This window comes from Colias philodice, chromosome 21, assembly GCF_061535455.1.
Source record: "Colias philodice isolate Cphi_HAF_F1 chromosome 21, ilColPhil1 Martin Lab GWU primary, whole genome shotgun sequence".
Classification (NCBI taxonomy): domain Eukaryota; kingdom Metazoa; phylum Arthropoda; class Insecta; order Lepidoptera; family Pieridae; genus Colias; species Colias philodice.
Genome location: NC_143106.1, coordinates 5,271,778 through 5,293,907, shown reverse-complemented (window position 1 = coordinate 5,293,907; position 22,130 = coordinate 5,271,778). Strand labels below are relative to the sequence as shown.

The 22,130-nt window shown below is 34.9% G+C and overlaps 1 protein-coding gene across 4 annotated transcripts; it reads right to left on the bottom strand.

Annotated features, from left to right (window-relative positions):
* Positions 1 to 28: 28 nt before the first annotated feature.
* Positions 29 to 19,287, bottom strand: LOC149478883 (uncharacterized). Of its 4 annotated transcripts, XM_089708350.1 has the most exons (32): positions 18,945 to 19,287; positions 18,736 to 18,833; positions 18,290 to 18,442; positions 17,735 to 17,931; positions 17,293 to 17,464; positions 16,679 to 16,794; positions 16,178 to 16,364; positions 15,601 to 15,736; positions 14,134 to 14,227; positions 13,539 to 13,721; positions 12,740 to 13,004; positions 11,737 to 11,920; positions 11,481 to 11,506; positions 11,141 to 11,257; positions 10,690 to 10,842; positions 9,318 to 9,653; positions 8,939 to 9,007; positions 8,559 to 8,806; positions 8,013 to 8,169; positions 6,813 to 6,914; positions 6,315 to 6,482; positions 5,478 to 5,687; positions 4,760 to 4,876; positions 4,383 to 4,489; positions 3,935 to 4,000; positions 3,793 to 3,852; positions 3,172 to 3,231; positions 2,747 to 2,891; positions 2,217 to 2,412; positions 1,635 to 1,888; positions 309 to 1,370; positions 29 to 232 (listed from the first exon to the last, which is right to left on the bottom strand). In XM_089708350.1, the coding sequence occupies exons 1-32, from the start codon at positions 19,147 to 19,149 to the stop codon at positions 224 to 226; spliced, it is 5,652 nt and encodes a 1,883-aa protein (XP_089564476.1). In that variant the 5' UTR covers positions 19,150 to 19,287; the 3' UTR covers positions 29 to 223. The 4 variants fall into 4 exon arrangements, with proteins under 4 accessions (XP_089564476.1, XP_089564474.1, XP_089564477.1 ...); XM_089708348.1 differs by having other exon boundaries at positions 29 to 1,370; XM_089708351.1 differs by having other exon boundaries at positions 29 to 1,370; positions 17,329 to 17,464.
* Positions 19,288 to 22,130: the final 2,843 nt, after the last annotated feature.

Genomic DNA, 22,130 nt, shown 5'->3' with positions numbered 1-22,130 from the left:
AGTATTAATATTAATTAATAATTTGTAATTAATCTTACAACTTACGTCTATATTAAGTTAAAGCTAAATAAATATCGTAATAATTAAAACATTATTCTAAATGACTAAAAAGTAGGAGGTATCGAAATATACAAACAGTAGGTTTTCCTTCAGTCCAAAACTATCCAAATAATTATGACACATTAAATATAGTTTGATATCTTCGGATAATCCGTGTTTGGTGTTACAATAACTGGAACATTATTATGTTTAGTGGCATTAAAAATATCAAATAAAATAAAAAACACTAATTATTATTGAAATCGAACCTGTCTTGTAAATATTTCTGCGCATACATCTTGTGTATTTTTGGTTGAACCAGTACCTTCTTCGCTATCAGTTTCAGAATCTGAATCAAACTCTGATATGACCGGCGAGCGCCTGCCGGTCGACGGCCGTCTCAACCCAACTTCCGTCGTCAATATCTCCTTAATTATATCATCGGAAGACTGTATAGATTGCATTTCTTTTCTCTGTTTGGTGCGCAATTGTTTCGCTCTGTTCCTGATATCGGCCAGGAATCCCGTGGTAACTTCTACGCTTTCGTGAGAATCGTCTTGTGGCGACAGATCTGTTAGTGACTGGGTTAGATCCGTCGAGGACCCTTTAGAGAACGTCGCTAAAGATTCTAGAGACGCCCCAATACTTTTAAACGCCGCCATGCCTTCGACGATAGAGACTCCATAGCCGGAATCTGTTTTCGACCGGATTATAATTCCACCCGGGGCTTTTCCTAAGAGATATGGTTCGTCAACTTTATAATTGAATATTTCTGGGGCAGAATAACATTCAGATGCTGTTGATGCGAGTGATGTCGTGTCGCACGTGCAGGGCGGGGCTCGGTATGCATCTTCACTGAGATAAATAATGGTAACTCTATCTTCGCCCACCGCATATAGGAATGGACTGATATATTCCCAACTGTGCACTGCTGAACTCCATTTGGGATCTTCACTTCTGGACCGTTTGCCATTTTCGTCAACAAAGACACCACATTCAGCGTAACAGAGGAGGATTTCGAGTGGTTTTTCTTTTATAAGAACTATTGCTTTAGGGGGTGAATGCTTTTTAGCAGCTGCAGCAACGATTGGCTCCTCCATACCGTATGTTTCTAGGGCTCCTGAGGGTAAATTAACTTTGAGAGGTTTCTCTCCCGCGATGTAAACGGCTTTGGGTGTTAGGAGGAGGGAAGTGGGGGGTCGATCGACGGTCAGAGAGCGAATAGCTTTGAACTCAGCGTCAGCCGCGTCGAATTTCAACAGGTACACTTTGCGACCGCATGCTATGGCCACACAGATGCCGTGCGTGTTGCTCGCATCGCTTGAGATTGCCTGTAAAAATAATAAAATTATACTATCCACAGCAAATTGATATCAAATACTTATTTTTTTATTTGTTACTACAGCAGTTGTTGAAAGACAGAAAACATTTTTTTGTTGTTCGATTTGCATATATCGATTGGTTTTTTTTTTTTTTTGTTGCAAAAACCTATACCTTACATAGCTCTAATTCACCAAGGAAAACTGCTTATACTTTTAATCTACCATGAAATTTGATTATCACCAATTCGAAAATAAGTATTTTAAGACACATACCTTAATCAAATGCGGCTTCGTATTGTCACTCAAGCGCAGCGTGCGCACAGGTAAGGCTGGTTTCAGACTATTGGCTCTCCTGAGCGCCGAGCCGAGCGCTAACAGGCCAGTGTGTGCCAGCCTTCCGTCAGCCAGTAGTAACGCTCGGCCAGCGCAGCAGGACAGTAGCGCTACTGGCGCCAGTGCGGGGGACGGACAGCCTTCCCACTCTATGGATACTGAGCCGCGGAGCGAGTACAGCCCGTCGGGGTAACCTGTACAATAATGATATTGTTTATTCCATAAGAAGTCCCTGTGCAGATTGAATAAAGCATTCGTTTAAATCAAAATTATAACATCTATCATCATCTATAATCTAAAAATTAATATATTTCGTTATCTTGTCTTTTAATATAGCGCTATCTATCGGAATTTATACGTTTTGTAGTGACCTAATTCGCATCATAATGAATCTTCTCATGGGTATGAGATGTTTTACTTTTGTGTCACTGGCATTGTTATTTTTTCTCTACTGTATTAGATATACATATAATTCACGTTTTTGTTCTATGAATAACGTATCTATCTATCTTATAAACTTACCGATAGCAACAGCATTGGGCGCGACATACAAGGCCGCATCAGCCGGCTTTTCCCTCGACAGTAATGTTTCAGGCACATATCCAGTTACTCGTGTTGCGTGTGACGCGAGACGCGAAAGCCACTCGCTGCGGTCGGGAATGCTTGAACATACTACGGTCGCTGTTTGAGTGCCAAGCGCTGATTGTTCTAGTTTTACCTGAGGGAATTAAGTTTTTTAAGAAATTATTATCACTTCAAACAATAAGGGCTACATTTACGTTATTATAGAAAAAATATCTTGCATGAGCGAATCATACAACTAAAGCTATTAAATACAGTACAACATGAAACTCAATCGTACTACATACTCTATCTAGTTATAAAAATTGTCTCACTCTGGTATTTTTATGTAAATAAGGAAGAAATGACAGTCTTCTCTTAAAAAAATGTAAGTACAAAAAATGATGTCGTTTTAACACTTACTACGATTTTTATCAATTACAACAATTTTAAAGCAAAACTGTTCATAACATAAGTAAATAATATCTCACCATAAACGCCCGGTTGGCTTCATTGTGTGGCAAGTCGGTAGCATCTTGAGCATGTAGATGCGCCCGTAGTTCGCGCTGCTCGTTGCTCAACACTAGCGCACCGTCACTGTACTTTGCGATCATTCGCTCTCGTGTCCCATCGGCCCTGAAATATCAAATAATTATTATCAAATGAAATAATATAAATCAAACTAGTTTTAGTACTTATTATCGCGCGGTGGTTTACTTCAACTTTTTTATTTGAATACATAACAAACATAAGTTTTTGCAATATAAAGGGTGGATTTTTGAGACGTCGACGAGGTCAGTAACGACAGCTACCAGAAGTCCACTTATTTTTGTTAAACAGGTATTGATACCTGCATTTTTGAAAATAAGAGGACTTCTAACGCATATTTTATAATAGTCCATATTTTTTTACTTACCATATAACTAATAAAGAATCCTTCTCTGGCACATTATCGCTTAATTCGAAGTTTAAGGGGCTGAAACAGTAGAAATAATACCCATTAGTGTTTAGCACAACATTTAGGCGCTGACTCCACGAGCGAGAGAATCGCGGCGATATTATCGTCGTGCCACGTATTTCTATACACTCTCTATGGAACCGTCTCCACACGGCGATATTATCGCCGCGATGCGACGAGTGGCAATGAGCGTGCGAAACGTCATTACATCGTCGCTAGCCCGCCGCGACTAGCAACGGGCCCGCCGCGCGCTCGCGACGATCGCGCAGCGGGCGCGCTGTCAAACGCAGTGTCATTTCAGCGTTGCCTCTGGTCTTCTCGTAGTTCTCTTCAAGGAAACGTGGCGATACCGTAACGAGTCGCCGCGAAAACGCTGCGATTCCGTTACGACTCGCGACGATACGCGGCGGAATTATCGCTCGTTCGTGGAGATTATCCGACGATATAAGGGCGGACTCGTCGCGATTCTCTCGCTCGTGGAGTCAGCGCCTTACGTATTTTGGAAAGATATATTTGAATTAAAACACATTTAAAGCATCGGTGGACGATTATTCATTAACAAAATACAGATTACTATACCCATTAGACAGTTTCTTCACTTTGCTTCCAGACCTTTCTCGCTTTGGTGTTGGTGGAATACTGAAAAAAAATCATTTTTTATTAAAATAAGTATGCAATCTCTTAATAATATAATTATAATAAATTTGCCTTTACAACTTACCTATGATTAGATAAATTAGCAGCAGACAGTTTAGCGCGCAACCTTTCTACTTCTTCGCGTAATTCCCTGAAAGTGAAACATATGTAAATTTTTACATGACAATGATTTACTTTAAAAAAGGTATTTATGAATTGACTCAACTGAAAAACAAAAATCTATACTAATATTATAAAGCTGAAGAGTTTGTTTGTTTGTTTGAACGCGCTAATCTCGGGAACTACTGGTCCGATTTGAAAAATTCTTTCGGCGTTAGATAGCCCATTTATCTAGGAAGGTTATAGGCTATATATGATCACGCTACGACCAACAGGGGTGGAGCCACGGGGGTGAAACCGCGCGGAGCAGCTAGTAGGTAATAAACTTAAAGTCATATCACAGGTAAATTATTCTTCAATGTAAATTTACTAACTTGAAGATTTTTTCATTTATAACATTAATAAATTTTAACCTGTTAACTCGTAGTAGCGGTGGCGATGCCGCTGTCCGCCGACCCGACCTTCCAAACAACTTGTTACTTAACGAACATTTCTTTCGACCAGCCTCTTCCACTTTTGCCTATGAACAAAAAAAAAAAGGATTTTAAACCATTTCCTAAGTTTTATAAAATATATCACTATCCAAAAAAGTATCGTCACCATAACAAATATCTTCTGTGAGATTGTGTTAAAACCAATAAGGGTTTTAATACAATCTCACAGAAGATATTTGTGTTAAAATCAATAAGGGTATGAAACAAATAATAATATGAAAACCTTACTCGATTACTGTTTTGTGGTACTTATTATTACATAAATGGTATAGAATGTAGACTATAAAATAGGATACCTGCAGGAAATCGATGAGTTTGGCCTGTTGGCGTATAGTAGCATCAGCTTTGGTCTCCCGCGTGCGCCACCACGCCGCCGCCGCTTCGTGTGCTTCACGAGATGCACACGCTTCTTCCTGTGTTGTTTTAGAATTATTATGTACGTATCCATAAGTTTTTTTGACGTGACAACGTCTTATAATTCGATAGAGCCGGCTGCACGCACGAAAAAAACATGACTCATGCGGCGTTACCTCGCCCTGAGGCGTTCCATGTAAGGCTTGAAGTGCAAGCGGGAGCGCGGAACGAGGGACAAAGAAGCACAATCGGACTTTGTCACGTTCAACTATCGTCAGTAAACCGACTTTACTGACAACCAAATTTTTTGAATAAAAATAGTATATTCCGCATTTCACTCTGTATACTTTAATAATCGAAATTTATTACAACAATATATAACATGTGAATAAAGAATCCTTTCCTTTGCATTTTTTATTGCATTGCTTTTGCATTCATGTCCTTTGCATTTCTTATTTGATATTTTTACATTCATTTAATTTAGTTTTCACACATAATCATCAGAACATTATATTCCCTCTGCAGAAATACGGGCCATAATCCACGTTCAATTTTTATTTCTTCCACATATTTCCTTTTATTGTGATAATCATGCAGACATGTGGCTATTTTAATTTCGTCTGTTAGGCTAGTTTACGAGATTAGAGCAAGCAAATTTACCTGTTGGTCAGCTAGGCTGGCTTGCAATCGCAACGCAAGCGAATGATCATTCAACGCACGCGTACGTAACGCCGAACACTCTTCTTGCAAATCGCGAAGTCTTCGCGCCGCTGAGGCGAGTGCTGCGCTTTGAGCTGCAGTCTCGCTTTCTAGGTTCGCCACGCGCCCTTCTAATTCTGATACGAGAGCCTCGCGATTCTCCAAACGATCCTGGCGATGTTAAATATAAAATTAATTAATTAATTTATATTCAAAAGTAAAATTTCAATCTGATTGTTAATTTTAACGTGATAACGTTTTTAAAATCGTTTTAGTCGGGTGACATGTTCAGAAACTTGTGTCACACCAAAACCTCACGAGCGCGATCGCAGGTATAACGAGAGAGAGACGGACCGATCTCCCGTCTCATCTCGAGCGCTGCCACCAATAAGACGTTATCACGTAAACATCTCGATCGTAAACCTACTTTACAAACAACCAATTTTTTAAGATTTTAAAAATAGTGGACATGTTTGATGAGAACTTTTATAGCATCAATTCATGTAAGTAGGTATAGTGCATCATCGAGGGTACTGCGGAAGTGGGGTTACTTCAAAAAAACTTAAATTCCTCTTTAGATGATTTTTTCCCTGCAATGAGTACGTATCGTGAAGGTATTTTATGGAAACATACCGATATGACAATAAAAACATTCATATTTATTTAATCAATCACTAGTTACGTGTTAATTTCATTGTATTGGAAATACCCCGTCATACGTCATTACTAACTTGAATTATTTTATAAATTTATTCAGTACAGTACAAAACTAAAATATGTATGTCCTTCTCGACTCACCTTCAAGCAATCGAGCTGCGCAAGCGCATCAGCCAGCCGCTCTCGCGCGTCGTCCTCCCGCTGCGCGGCGCGCGCTGCGCTCGCCGCCCGCTCGGCGCTCAGCCGCTCCGCTTCCGCCGCGCGCCCGCGGCACGTGTCTAGCTCGCTGCGCATGCGCTGCACCTCACCCTACACACACGAGATATTAATGGTCTTACCACACAACAATTTAAACACAGTCTAACTTTTAACCAGAGATCTGTCACTTTAATGTTACCTATGTTAAATACGACAAAAATTAAAATTAAAGGCTAAAATTTTTTGTGGTAAGACAGTATATTTCTAAATGTGTTATTTCGAAAAATACAATGTTATTGTGTGTATCTTTACTTAATTAATTACACTTTAAAACTTAAATTTTACACGTTAATAAAATAAATTAAATAATTTTTATATAAGTAGTTAGGAATCAACGTAAATTAATGGACTTATACATTACAATTAAGATTTAAAACATACCTCAAGTTCTTTGTTTTTCATTTCATGAATGTCTGCAAGTTTCTCCAGATCAGTCAGCTGTTCCTCCAATAAGCCACAAGCTTCTTGCAATGCTTTGTTATTCTGCCAACAAAAAAAATTACTACAAAGTTAATATAATCGCTACAAGTAATCATTTACATATTAAACTGAATGATTTTTAAACATAATTTATATTTGCGTTATTATAATCTAATAAGCGATTAATATCCCTTTTTTGCCTTCTTTGTTTCCATTTCACCATATAATTTACTCACAGTGGTTAAATGTGCGTGCAATGCAGCCAAAGCAGCATCAACCGCTCGACACCGTCCCTCCATCAAATCCCCAACCAACGCGACTCTCATACGTTGCGCCCACCGACCTCTTATCCTCAAACTACTCGGTTTCGGCCATACAGCCGGCTTCACAAAACTATTGTATGTACTCTCCATATTTACTTTATTAAAATTAACCATCTCCCTTAGATAGAGAGGAAAAACTGACACAGCCCATATCAATATTGAAATTAATCTGTGATGAATTCATTTGTGTAGGTAATGTTTGTTTGATTTCAATTTTGTTTAAAGTAATTGATACGTAAGTATAAACAGTAATTATAAACAAGTGGACAATGGACCAAAATCTCCGTGTCATAATAAATAAACATTGCCATTATTATGTCATGAGTAAGGTAAAGGCAAATCAAACGATGATATTATTGCTACGGAATTAAGAGATTACGAAATAAGAGCTAACAGATATATTTGGTTTATTCATATTCATCTGTAGGAATACGTGGTAAGTTTTTGGGCAAACTGATACCTATATTCATGCATCCAGTTTGCAACATGTCCAGAAAATGAAAAACATATATCTATACTAATATTATAAAGAGGAAAGGTTTGTATGTATGTATGTATGTATGTATGGTTTTCACGCATAAACTACTGGACCGATTTTGATAAAATTTGGCACAGACAATCTTTAGACCCTGAGAAAGAACATAGGCTACCTTTTATTGCAAAATATGTACCACGGGCGAAGCCGGGGCGGTCCGCTAGTCCTATATAAAATTTTCAACACAATTTATGTGCCAACAAAATTTTTTTTCCTATGTGATATATAATATTTATGTGAAATTCTTTCTGATTGTTCAGAGATCTTATTGATACACATTAAAGATATATAATTCCAACTGACCATCAGCAGTTCATTATTCTGCGCTCTAAGCGGCGACAGTTCGTCCCGCAACTGCGCCCGTTCCCGCGACGACAACTCCTCTTGTTCTTCCGCGTGCATTCTGCGCTTTTCACTGTATTGGACCTCGCTACGAAGCTTGCGGATGTCGTTGCGAGATCTAAATGTATGGATGAATTAATTAAAAACGTTTGAAGAATAGGGTATTCAGACAGTATTTGAATTCAGAATTTATCGGGAAAGTAATAAGATCTACATATTTTGTTCGTAGTTTGTTTTAACAGGAGAATATCGGATAAAAGTCCAATGTATTAACCGCTATAACAGACAATCAATAAATTAATAAAAAAAGTCGGAATTGAATTTTATTGATATTATAAAATATGTAATTCTTAATAGAATATTAACTTCATTTGAAGATTTAATTGAGCTTCCTTTTCGTCTTTAAAATAAAAATGTGCAACAGTTTAATTTTCTATTATCATTGCATCCATTTATTATATTGAAAGTTCCTGAATAGAAAATAATAAAAAAAATTAAATACAATACCTGTCTACTTCAGCTTGCAGCACATCGTAATTTTTCTGCAATTTATTCAACTGCTCCTGGTACCTCTCCATTTCTTTCTTTGTTTGCTCGTATTGAGGCTTCAAAGTGGCTATTTCCTTCTCAAGTTTCGACGCCTTTTCCTCAGCGACCTTACGCCCTTCTGATAAGGTCGATATTCTCTCCTCAGCACGTTTAAGATCCCGCGCTGTGACCTTAGCGTCTAATGACAGGTCGTTAAATTCTTTTTCCTGTGAAAATTACATTATTTTTTACGAACTTAATTAACATATTGAAGAAATATAACTTATTTGATATTAAAAAATTTATACCTTATTCAGGAAAAATATAAATCGTATTAAAATTACAAAAAGAAAACTTACCTTTCGCCACCTGGCGAGATTCGCACTTCTTGCTTCTTGACGCAGAGCAGCTAATTCATCGGCACGCGCCTAAATAATAGGATTTTATTATAAATAAATCTAACTAAGTAAAAACGGTTTTTTTTCAATTTTCCCTTCATATGTCTGGGAACTGGAACAAAAGAACTGGAAAACTTAAAAAACTCATCTTGGCTTTATAATACCAAAAATTGTCAAATTAAATCAACATTTTCAGACCTTTCATACATAATCTTCTTGAAACTTAGAACATACATAGAAAACATATTTTTTTATGACCACAACAGTCACCACAGACAGTATCCACTTTCAAACAACAATTTACACCAATAAATATAACTCCAAGTCACGTTATAATTACCTGTAACTGAGCTTCAGCCCTTTCCAATTGCTCCTTCAACACCGTAACTTGCACATTGACATGAGCATCCGCAACACTCTCCGTATCGCTCCTTGAATCCAACCGAATATCCGAATCCGACGTGTTTGTCGCAGCGTTGTTGTTGTCGTTGACTTTGTTGCTGTTGATATTGTTGCTGTTGATATTGTTGCTGCTGATGTTGTTGCTGTTGTTGCTGTTGACCTTGTTGGCGTTAGCAGTTGCTGCGTCGTGCGCTATGCATCTGACGCATGCACGATTCTCCATAGCACTCACTTCGCGTTCCAATTGACGAACCAGTTGTTCTAGTGTGGTGACCTGTGGAATATTAAAATCCATTTAAGATTAGTGATTTAATTTACGAATGTTTAAGTTAGGGAAATAGACAAAAAAACACAATCCTTGACATATAAAATGCATATTATAATTTATACAATATACATGCATATAATAATAATTTATTTAGAAAAATAATTGGAATAAATTAATAAAGCAAACTTAATTTTTTTCTCTAAAATCATTTTGTGAAGGTTCCCGTAAAGGTGAAGTTTCACAAAGAATATAATTATGAGAAAGGGCATTTGTATACTATTTGCACAAATACAAAAATTGTTATTAAAAAGAAGTTGAACAACAACAAATCAACAGTTACATTGATTAGTTTTTAAGAAACTATTTAGTTTTTTCTTAGATTTTTGATTTTAAATAATTTCGTTTCTAAAAATAAATTAATGACTTACTGATGCTGTAAACATCTGATATTGTAACATTTTTCAATATTAAAACATACAAGATAATATGAACACTAAAAAAATACATTTTTATTGATTTATATTTTTCACATTATCAGTAAAAACAATAATATTGAATGAACTTTCAAGAAAACGGTATAAAAATATCATCAGAGTTTCAAGAACGAACTGGTATTATCTTACTATCTAACCAAAAAAATGTTATCTATCATATATTTATTATCTTGAGTATCTCACTGACATCTTAAGTTGCATCGAGAATGCGTTATCAATATCTACCATACTCATTATGTAGCCACTTAGAAAGACGTGTGCCAAATTTAAAAATTTAATTAAATATTTAACTACTTAAGAAACATTTTTGCTTTTTATTAAAATATCGAGCGTGGTTTTGATGTTGTTATCTTTCAAGAGGATGAATAAGAAGAACAAAGAATACCCACAGTGCTAAGTCGTTTTAAAAAGAAACGAAAAAAAAAATCCCTTTTATTTTACATGTAAAAATCATTAAAATTTCCCATAATTTTAATTCCTTTCCCAAAATAGAAAAAACATCTTCAAAAATACCACCAAATTTAATAAATAGTATTTTGCTAATATACCTTCTCCTTATGCCTAGCGTCGTCTTGCAGCGCGCACGCCGCCCGCGCTTCAGCCGCTTCAAGCCGCTGCTGCAGTCTCACCTCCGTTCGGTTACTTTGCTCTTCAAGCGCTGCTTCGCGCTGAGCCGCTGCAGCTAAGCCGCGCTCCAGTTCCTACGTCAAGAATTATAATATGAAAAGGTCCTAATAAACTCAATAAGTATTAACAAAGTTATTTATGTGTGTACATAAATAACTTTGTTAATACAGGTATCAAATTATTAATCAATTTTTTTTTTTATAATTGGTTAAACTTTTTTTAGCAGTTAAAATAACTTCATTCAGAGTTCATTCTCTTTTTAAAAATATACGAATGCATTAAAAATTACAGATTTAATTAGTTGAAATTATTACACTATAAAAATGGCTTTTACTTGCATAAGAAAAGTGTATGTAATATTTTACTATGTACCTGAACTTGTGCTTGCAGTGAAGAATTTTTCATCTTCTCCTGTGCGAGTTGTGTTTGTGCATCATGCAGCTGCTGACTAGTTGATGCAACCAAACGATCCTTATCGCGTGCTGAGTCCTATAAAATATATTTAAAAAGGGCTTTATTTCGTATTATCTTATCACTTCCGAAAAATTTTAGCTTTGAAATAGCGAAACCAATATACATTATTCACTAATAGAATGGTCTGATAGACTACGCATCCATGTTCCCTCCACTCTTTAGCTGCGGTGCGTGCGCGTATATCACTTTGAAACGTCTGATTTGTGTACCTTTGGGTAGTATAACACAACATAGTCACCTGCACAGCTACCAAGCTATCTCTTGTGCGTACCCGTAGTTTTTTTTTCTTTTTTGTAGTGCGTCTACATCCCCATTGGCCACAGCAAGTCGTTCTTCAGCAGCAGTTCTTTACGTAGTTCCCGCGCAGCGCTTGCTTCTGCAGCCGTCACGGGGACCACCTATTTACTCCTACTGAGGGTTTAGCGGCGCAGTGCGTGCTCTATGGCTAGTATAACACAACATAGTCACCTGCACAGCTACCAAGTTGTCCCTGACGCGTTCCAGCTCTACCCGCAGTGCGTCTACATCCCCATTGGCCACAGCAAGTCGCTCTTCAGCAGCAGTTCGTGCGCGTAGTTCCCGCGCCGCGCTTGCTTCAGCGGCCGCCGCTCGAGCGACTTCTGATTCGCTCCCACTAAGCGTTTGGCGACGGAGTGCTCGCTCTTTGGCTAGTGAGTCCTGGATTATGTATTAATGTATAGAGTACATGGAAATGTAAACACGAGGTTTTCTTTCTTGAAAAGTTGTATCACAATACTGCAATACATTTTCTTTATAATAAAAATGAAGGATTTGGAAACAAATCAAACTTACAAAAAAAAAATGAATACTGTCTTACCAGTCATTACCTACATAATATTATAATGATGTTATAAAGAATAAATAAGAGTACTAACTACTAAACCCAAATACCAAAACTAAATTTAACACCGAATTTTCAAATTTACGAAAATCTACAATACTACAAAAACTACTTTAATTAAAGATTTGATATAATTAAAAAAATACCATTTAATATGGCTAAGAACTATAAACTTAAATAAATGATAATAATTTAAATGAAATAAAAGTAATTCAATCCACAAAAAAACTCACTATAGGTCGGACATTAATTTCTGTTAGCCACCTATGACGTAAATCTTGAACGTTTTGTACAATGTCCTGAGGATGGTGTTTTATTAATTCAGTCAAATAAATTAGCTTGTTTTATTATGACAACATAAATAAATACAAACAAAAATTTTTGTACCTAAATGAAAAAAATTTATAAGTTCCGTCATGACGGAATGCCTCATGAGGCGGGATAATGAATGACCCCTGGGCCGTTTACATTTTTTACTTTCGCAATGTCTTATACTGCTAGTCTACCCACGATATTTTCACAGACATAAACTTTATCGTACTTTGTACTAAGATTGGATGATTATACAATGACTAACAAAATCGTAATATGTAAATTAATGAATCCAAAAATTATTTAAAAAAATTTCAACTCACTTTATAATGTTTATGCTGCGACCTTGCAGTTTCCGCAGCCGCCAAAGCATTGGTGCATTCCACTTGCAGTTCCCGCACCCTTGTTTCTAGTCGAGCCATGTCTTCTCTTAGTAGATCTCTCTCAGTCTGTAGTTCTGACGCTTGTGCTTTCACAGCGCGGATCTCAGCGTTGCTGCGCTCTTTGATACCGGAGCTTAGTTCTTGGTTGCTCCTTTCTAGTGCCATTCGCTCTTCTTTTTCCACTTCAAGTTGACGCTCCAGTCGCCTGGTTAACAAATAAGGATAGTTCGTAAAGTTTGTTTGATGTTTAGGATTCGGGATCTTATAGTCCAGTCTACCCCACTTAGCGCGGTTTGGTCATTATGATTGATTTAAGTAACTAGTATTTTAAGGGGTAATATTGATGGTAAATTTTCGTTGAGAGTAAAATTTCAAGGTCACGTCTTGGCAATACCGTCACGTTATGCAGTAAGGCGACTATTTTTGTATCTTTGAATGTTGCCAAAGAAGTTTCACTTCTGACACGTGTACTCGGCACCCACGCTCTAACTACTAATATTATAAATGCGAAAGTTTGTGAGGATGGATGTGTGTGTATGTTTGTTCATTCTTTCACGCAAATACTACGGAATCGATTACAATTAAATTCAGCACACATATAGAGAGTAACTTGGATTACATAGGATATGTTTTATCCCGGAAATCCCACGGGAACGGGAACTATGCAGGTTTTTCTTTGAAAACGCGGGCGAAGCCGCGGGCGGAAAGCTAGTATTTTATATTTTGTCCCCCCACTCACTTGTTCTGCAGCGCCAGCGCGGTGATGTCGGCCTGCAGGCGCGCCCGCTGCCGCTCCGCCTCGTCCTCGGCCTCGCGCCGCGCGCGCTCCGCCGCCGCGTGAGCCTCGCACTCTGCTGCCGCTAGCTTACTTTGTAGCGAGGCGATTTCTTTAGCGCGAATGGTTGCTAGTTTTTCCGCTGATCTGATTGAATAATAGTTTGATTTATAGTTTCCACGTATTATGAAAGCTCGCTCGGGCTCCACCAACTGTTTTTTGTAAAATAATTTTTCAATTTTTTTAAGTTTTTACTTTTCCTGATGTTAACCGAAACAAATCCGATAAAAAATGGATAATTCGAATCCGCCGTTAACAAATTTTTGAGTTATTAATGATATAATAAAAATGATTTTTTACAGAAAAAAATTAATGCAGTGCTAATGTTCTCCTCGTTTGTCAGAGGATTAAAAATGATAAAAAATACGTGGAGCAGATAATCAGATCCATGAAATTATCACGACACTTAGAAGAATTTCCTTTAAGATGAATAATTAACAAAAGAAATGTAATAAAAACGACTTATTGCATCTTATATTACTTATTTTTTTATACTTACTTAAAAGTGGCCAAATCAATTGCAGTACAATCGTGAGAAGTTGTGAAACTACTAATTGTTTCCTCGCTCTCCTCTGGTGCCACAAATGAATATCCTATTGATCAAATTTTAAATACATTTTAATATCACCAAGACATTTTAAATTAACATGCTATCTTTTATAATTAAAAATAACGTAAACATCACAAAACCTGGTTACTAATGTACGAAATAGCAGTAACTATATTTTAAATATTAGATAAATATTGAAAACAATCAGACTATACAAATGTGTCGTACATTAATTGTTAAATACAAATGAAGTGTATACTGTATGAATCTATACAACAATGCATTGAACATTCATCATTAACAATGGACAATATACATTTTTTACTCTATCTGATATTAGTATTTTAATATTGCAATTCTAAAATATGTAGTCTATCATATTATTATAGTCAACTAGAACCAATCTAGAATTCGGTTCCTAATGGAAGCAATACACAAAGTTTGTTAATATATAAAAAAACATGTTTTATTTTATTAATTTTATTTTTAAATTTTTTTTTAAATTAATGAGATCTTTGAAAATGAATCCTGATAATTATAGCCTTTACTTATTATTTTAATATAATAAATTATCAGTGTGTGGGACAAATATAAACGCGAATACAATTATTGGATTTTATATTTACATGTAAGTATGTATAAATATTTTATTGCCACAAAATTAATCACCAATTCCACAAATTAAAATTAATGGTTCATTTTTTGTGCATAAATGAAGTACCTGCAATAATTTTCACAGTGTTATTACTAAATTGCACAAAACACGTTTTTCCCAAATTTTTTAGACTGACCTTTGTATGTTGACTGTTGAGTCATCTGAATTTAAAAGATTTGATAAAATACGAAAAAATAATTTGTTAAGTACCTTTAAAATACTTTTGTGACTAAAAAGTAAAAAGTAAACTTGATTTTTTTTTTATTGTTTTTATATATTGTTGAAATCATAAAACAGAACTGAATTTTAACTTTTATTTTTGTTCCGGAAAACACAATTTGCAAGGTTGAAAAATAACGACCGAATTTCAGTCACGACACTGAACAATTTCAACTTTATTAGATAAGAACTTTACGTTAGCGAAAATAACACTAAATTATGTTATGAGAATATTATTAAAACAAAATTTCTATGTAACCGGTTAAAAATTCCTTTTTCAAATAGCGCATATTTTCTTCGTCTAATCTTTCGTACTTCTGAATTAAGTATATCAAACTCAAACAATTACTTATTCAAATAGACTTCTTCTAGAAGCACTTTTGAATGTGTTTAATGTGTGTATTATAGTGTTATAAAAAGAAAGTGTCCATTAGACATTGTTTATTATGAATAAAGAATATGAAAAAATATTACATATTATAATATGTGGAATGTGGAAACCATATCAACCATATAAATAAATATATTTCAAAAGTCCTCACCAACAAACGGCAACTGTCCCGCAAAAGGAGGGCGCGTGCGGAAGGGCGCAGTGGACGCGGGCGCAGATATTCGTCCTGGAGACGACAAGTATCGCGCGTCTTCTGGCCCGCGCACGCTTGGTACCCATGGCGGAGCCTGGTGTTTGAACATACATATATTTTTTATTTTTTTTATTTGTATTCTATGAGTACAATATCCTACCATGTGTTAAGAAAATGGGTATGTTCTAATTTGTATGAAACTTTGTGATTTTTTTTTGTGTATTGTAATTGTGATAGACAATTTGAATATAGATTTACAAATAACCCTATAAAATCATTTTTTATCTAATGATAATGTTGTTCTGTAATGTGGGTAGTTTTAGAAATATGAGCGAATTTATTCTAAAGTTGAAACAATAGGTCTATACATTCAATTTAATCCAAATAATATAGTGTATTAACATAATTGATTGACATAATTCAGAATATCTAAAGACACAAACTTCTTCATTGATATTTCTAAAATTTCTCAATAAACTCCTATGCTGTTTCTTTCTAATGTTAGTAAAATAATAACATATGGAGAACACATTACCTGATCTCGTATAGCAGCAGCGTGCAAGGCAATATGCGCCAACGCCGGGTGTCGCAGCGTGTCCAGGTAGTTATATCTCCTCGCCGGTTGCACGCGCAATAGTCCACACACCAACCCGCGCCATGCGCTCGACGGACCGTTTGGTAACGCATCGAATGGCGGCTCGGAAGATGGATCGCGTTCGTACCTGGTATTAATAGGTTTAGAGACATTTATTTCAAAGAAATTAATAGTGAATACATATACACAGATTTACTGTTGATAATAGCCTAAAATTCTTAATTTTAGTGTAAGAGAACAATCTTCACGTGTATCGAAATAATTTAATAAATTTGATAACATCATGCCTGAAACTATTTTTTTTTTATATTTTAGGTATTAGAAAACTCAATTTTTCCTTTACAAATTAAAGGTTTTGTGCTATATTCATTATCGACTGGGCTCATTTTAAAGCAAGCAGCATCATGGAATATTTTTTTATTTTTTATATTTCTTACTTACGTTTGTATATTGCTAAGAACTTGCGCGACGGAGTCATCGTCGCTCGACGAAAACGGGCGTTTGAGAGTAACTAACTCAAATGCTATGACCCCCAAGGACCAATAGTCACATGTAGACTGCGGAAGAAATAATCATAGTATGAAGAAAACAATATGAAACTAAAGCAAAATAGCTATAAGTCAAAAGATTTAGTTACGATTCCAGAATACCATTTGTTATCTAATTAACCCAGTTGCTATTCAATGTTCATATTTGAGCCAATTATCAATTTATTGTCAATTCTACATGCAATGCAATATACATAATCAAATTCACATTGTATCATTCCTATTCGAAACTACAAACATGCAGCATCATTTTAAGTATCAATTACAAAAATATGTTCTTGAAATAATTATAATCTAATCTACCAAAATACACTTTACTTCATGGCCATAAACTAAACAAAAAAAAATATTTCAGACATTTTTCAGACATTAGAAATATTTCAAAATAACTTCAATTTCTACATATCCAGTAAACTCCATACATTAATTCTCAAGGCTCCTACACTACATCTACTACAATTAGTTCTACAATCTACATAAATCTAAAGGCGTTAATAGCGAACCCACAAGCGCAGTAGTAATGTGGCAGTACTGCATACACACAGTGTGTGTGTGTGACGCGCAATCGGCCGCGGCCAATAACTCTGGGGCTACATAGTCAGCTGTGCCTCCAGACACACACCCGCCCTCTGAGAGACGGGCGCAAGAGCCAAAGTCGCCTAGTTTTATGTGGCCACATCTGTTAAAAAAAAGGTTTTTTAAGCTTTGTAAAAAATAGAATTTGAGTCAATAGATAGTGAGGAATTAAAATATTATTAAGAGTAAGTTGAATATTATATGGATGAGAAGGGATAAAGTATTGGAGGGCTAATAAAATATAATAATTAGTAAGTTTATATAATAAGTTTATTGAATAAAATATATATATATATATATAGTTATAATTCTCAACATAGGATCTTTTCTTAAGATTTTCCAACAATAAATTACAGCAGTCTTTGATACATACCTATCTATCAGTATATTAGCTGGTTTAACATCCCTATGGACAAATCCCATCCCATGCAGTGCCTTCAAGGCGTGTGCAACTTCAGCTACATAGAATGCAGCATCTCTCTCTGATAGTGGGTGACTACAGCGGGAGAGAAAACTTGCCAAGTCACCACCATTACATAGTTCCATAACCAGGTATAGATTACTGTTGTCCTGCAAACAAAAAAAAATTATAATAATTCATGAGCATGAATAAAAGATACTAAAAATATTTATCAAAGTATCAGTATAGGTAGGTTATTTCAAATATTAAGTACACCTAACTAAAAAGGCAGTCAAACAAATTTATTAGTCAAATCATGCAAATTAATATAATAATACTTAATAAAGTTAAAAAAAAAAACAGGAAACCGAGTATTATTTATAGATACCATATAAAAATAGAAAATATTTCATAAACTACTTATTACATGAACATAAATGATGCTATTTTAATAAGCAAGGTGCACTGCAGCTGCACCTGCCCTTCTACAATATGTTTTAATTGGCTGCCTAGCCAATTGTATAATACCTGAAATGCATATTGCAATTTAGGAATCCACTGTCCTGATGCAGTTGCTAGAATGTCTCTCTCATCTGCGGCTCCTGTAACCCTTTTACGAGCTTGCTCTTTACGAACACTTTTCAAGGCATAAACATCTCCTGTTTGTTTTTCACGTACCATCTATATTTAAAAAACATTAATAGAATATAAAATTTACATCTTCATGAAAGAAAGAACCCATATTGGTTAGTTCTTTCAAACAATCCAATAGTTTTTCTGATGCTTTAAAGATCTAACCATACATATGGACTGCATACACACATGCATATAAACATACAGCCGAAAGTGATTTTGTTTTGTACTATGTAAGGATTAAAATGTTGTAGCATTGCGCTTATTTCGACTCGAATATTAAATAGCATAATATTGGGTCAACAGCTCTAAAATATAGAAATAAAATAAAGTGTACTTACATGTACTTCTCCGAAATGTCCCCGGCCAATAGTTTGTAGTATCTCGAAATCTGATATACTAATACGAACGCTACGTAGTTCTGCCAAGGCACTACGATCTAAAAACAAACAAGTTCATTTTAATATCTTAATCTTTAGTACTTACTTATGCTGTTCCGTTCTATATAATTGTGAAAGTTAAACTAAAACTATGTACAACTTGCACTTACATTTATCCACAAATATACGAACAAGCTCATCAGCTTTCTTGATGGGATCCTCATTGCATTCCTCGTATAACACGGTTAATGCATCCAACAAAGTTTCACGATCTATTTTCTTGCTTATTTTATTAGTTCCGTTGGTCACTTTACCAGTTATTAATCGGTTTAAACGCGTGATCCGCACGGCAATTGCATCTTTTGAGGGCTCCATTATCTTTGTATTGTTTCAATTTAATTAAAACACATCATTTTCTTATTTTCTCTTTGTTTATTTTAGTTATATATAACGTATACTCCGCACCAACCCTGGATCATGGCCGTTAATTTGAAATCCGAACAGTTTTACACTGACAAGCGACATGCGACAACAACAGCTGGAAAATGACATAGCTTTATTACAGTTACCATCTGTAAAAATAATAAAGAAAATTTTATGTTTTGGGGGTGATTCAGAGTATCAGCTTCTCTTTATACTCTTGATTTATAGTATGAAAATAAATAGAAGATTATGTATAATTATTTTCCGTAACTTTCTGCTATTGGTAAAAATTTTTTGAATGAAAGTTAATTAGTAAATTAGTCCTTAATAAAGTTTTTAAGAAAAAAATTCTTACAAAATATTGTTTTTATTTCTCTACATTAGAAGCAATCATTATTATTGCTATTGCTGTAGAATGAAGATATATTTTAAGATCATTAATTGTAGGCACTGCAGGCATTGAATAAATTAAGAAGAAAATGACTATGAGGCGCTATATAGTTTCTTGGCAAACACAGATTTCGACGTGCGCTATAGACTACACTAAATTTAGTTCACTGAATTTTTGTTTCAGAATGATAAGATATTAATTGAATTCTTATTTTAATTAAGGAACTGTTATAGCTAGCATCCATAATTCAAAAGTCAGGATGGATCAATTTCGGAAAGTACATCATTTTGTAAAACGTGAAAAGTCATGATTTCATTGATTTATTCCATTTTTTTCATTATTTATTTATTTTTATTTAGTTCATTATTTTTTTTATTACTAGCGGTCCGCCCCGGCTTCGCCCGTAGTACATGTTTACGTTTTCTGTACATAAGAACCATCCTTGTACTTCAAGGAATATAATAAAAAAAGAATTATCGAAATCGGTTCAGCCGTTCTCGAGTTATGCGCCTACCAACACATTTTGCGATTCATTTTTATATATGTATAAGATTTATTTAGTGTGTCATTTCCAAGGTCATTTCTATTGATGACAGAGCGTCGTCGTCCAAGGCGTCCACAGACATCAATATAATATCTGTGAGAGCTGTGTGTGAGAGCGTCGAATTTTTTTTTTGTTTTGTCAACATAATGTTACCCTACTTACAGAAGGGGATTTTTTGGCCGTTGGATGATAGTGTCCGAGGGGCGTTGTTATGAATTATAGCGTTTACCTGATCTTCTAATTTTTATTTACAAATAAATAAATATAACTATTGAATTAATCCACCTTTTTTTGAAGCAATTTAGGGTGATGGTGCATTTACACAATTGTACGAATAGAGAGGCGAATAACGAACATGCATGTAGTTACGTGTGATTCGCGAATACGTGTAACGACTGTAACCGATTTGTAGACAGGAATTTCGACCGTCGACCGATTAGTGATAATTTGGTGATAATCAAAGTTGAATTTGTCACTCCTATACGAATGTTTCGTCAAATTATATTATAGTTGAGACACGAGGCGAATAACATGAATGTGTAAAATGCACTAGGAATGATGCTACGCAAAACGTGGTAAAACCGCAAGATTGCAGGAGCTGGCTTGGAACCAACTAGTCAGTTTTACTCCCAAAGTCTCGTTTATATTTTTTTTGTTAATTTTTTCAGCTTTACTATCTTTCTCCAAAGTGGAAAAATCCCAAAAACTTGATATGTAACTTTGAATGAAAGCAAGAGTCGAACATAGTATTGTTGTATTCCACCGTTCAACCGAACTTAAAAAAGAAGGAGGTTCGTCTCATAACTGTCGATTTGGTGAACCAATTTTGATGATTCTTCTGTAATCTGAACTCTATTAAAAAAGGAATTGGCTACAACAAATCGTATTATATTTCACATCAATTTTGATGCAGTTAGCCATAATATGCCTCATAAACTATTATTTAAAATCGGTTATTTAAAAAATCTATAATGTGTTAAGTGTACTTAACTAACGTAACTGTAACTTAACGGAAACAATATGTACCTACTTCATAACTTTTTCCTAATATTAATCACAAATAATAATTAATTATTTGCGAAATATGTAGGTAGGTAGATATATGTTTTTGGGTTTGAACTCCATGTTTCCTGGCTTTTTAATACGAGTTATAATAAATGTTCTTTTATTGAAACATAAGGAAGACACATACCTACCTATGTCGTATTTATAATTGTATAAGGATTACCTATTTGTTATTTTTAATTTGTCCTTACACCTTAACCGGGCGACCTTTTTTTGCTCTTAATTTACCTTTCATTTAGTTACCTGCTGATGTAAATACAGTTATTATTTTACGTCATCAATGGATTATAATAAATATGCTATTTTACTACAATTCATGACGTTTTGCTTTATTTAAAAGTTGTAGTAAGTATCTAGTGTAAGTAAGTGCCTCCATAATAAAAGTTAATGACGTATTCCATGTATAGGTAGTTAGCATGGATATCATAGGAATTATTGTAGAATTAAGCAATTGTCACATATCAGCTAAATAGAATAAGTACACATTGATTCGAAACCCATTTATGGCTCGTCATTAGCACTTAATTTTAACATCGCAAAAATTATTCGTCTAGGTCAACGTGTGTGTAAGTAGTTACCTATTTGAATGATTAGACAATAATTTAATTAAATTGTATGTATAATTTACAATAGCTTAAAAGAATGTTACGAAAAAATACTTATTGGTAAATCCTAATAAAAGGGTAAATCGTTTTTATTATTATTTGGAGTTGTCAATTTATATCTTCTAACAAGATAAACAATAAATTTATTTTAGGAATAAAGCTACATCTGTGTGTGTGCTTTTTGACTTGGGTTCATAAGTCATAACCTTTTGTACCTCAAAACCAGTATTAGGAAAAACGAGATAGCGACGAATACAATTAAATGATTCACAAATCTTTGCCTTTTTTACTACCGAACTAGAACTTCAAGTTTCCGCAATAATACATC

Coding starts and splice junctions, on each gene's coding strand:
- LOC149478883 (XM_089708349.1), bottom strand. CDS start 19,149: ATGGAGCCCTCAAAAGATGCAATTGCCGTGCGGATCACGCGTTTAAAC. Junction 8,807..8,938: donor ATCTCGCCAGGTGGCGAAAG/GTAAGTTTTCTT, acceptor TAATTTTCACAG/GAAAAAGAATTTAACGACCT. Junction 3,853..3,934: donor GCTAATTTATCTAATCATAG/GTAAGTTGTAAA, acceptor ATTTTTTTTCAG/TATTCCACCAACACCAAAGC.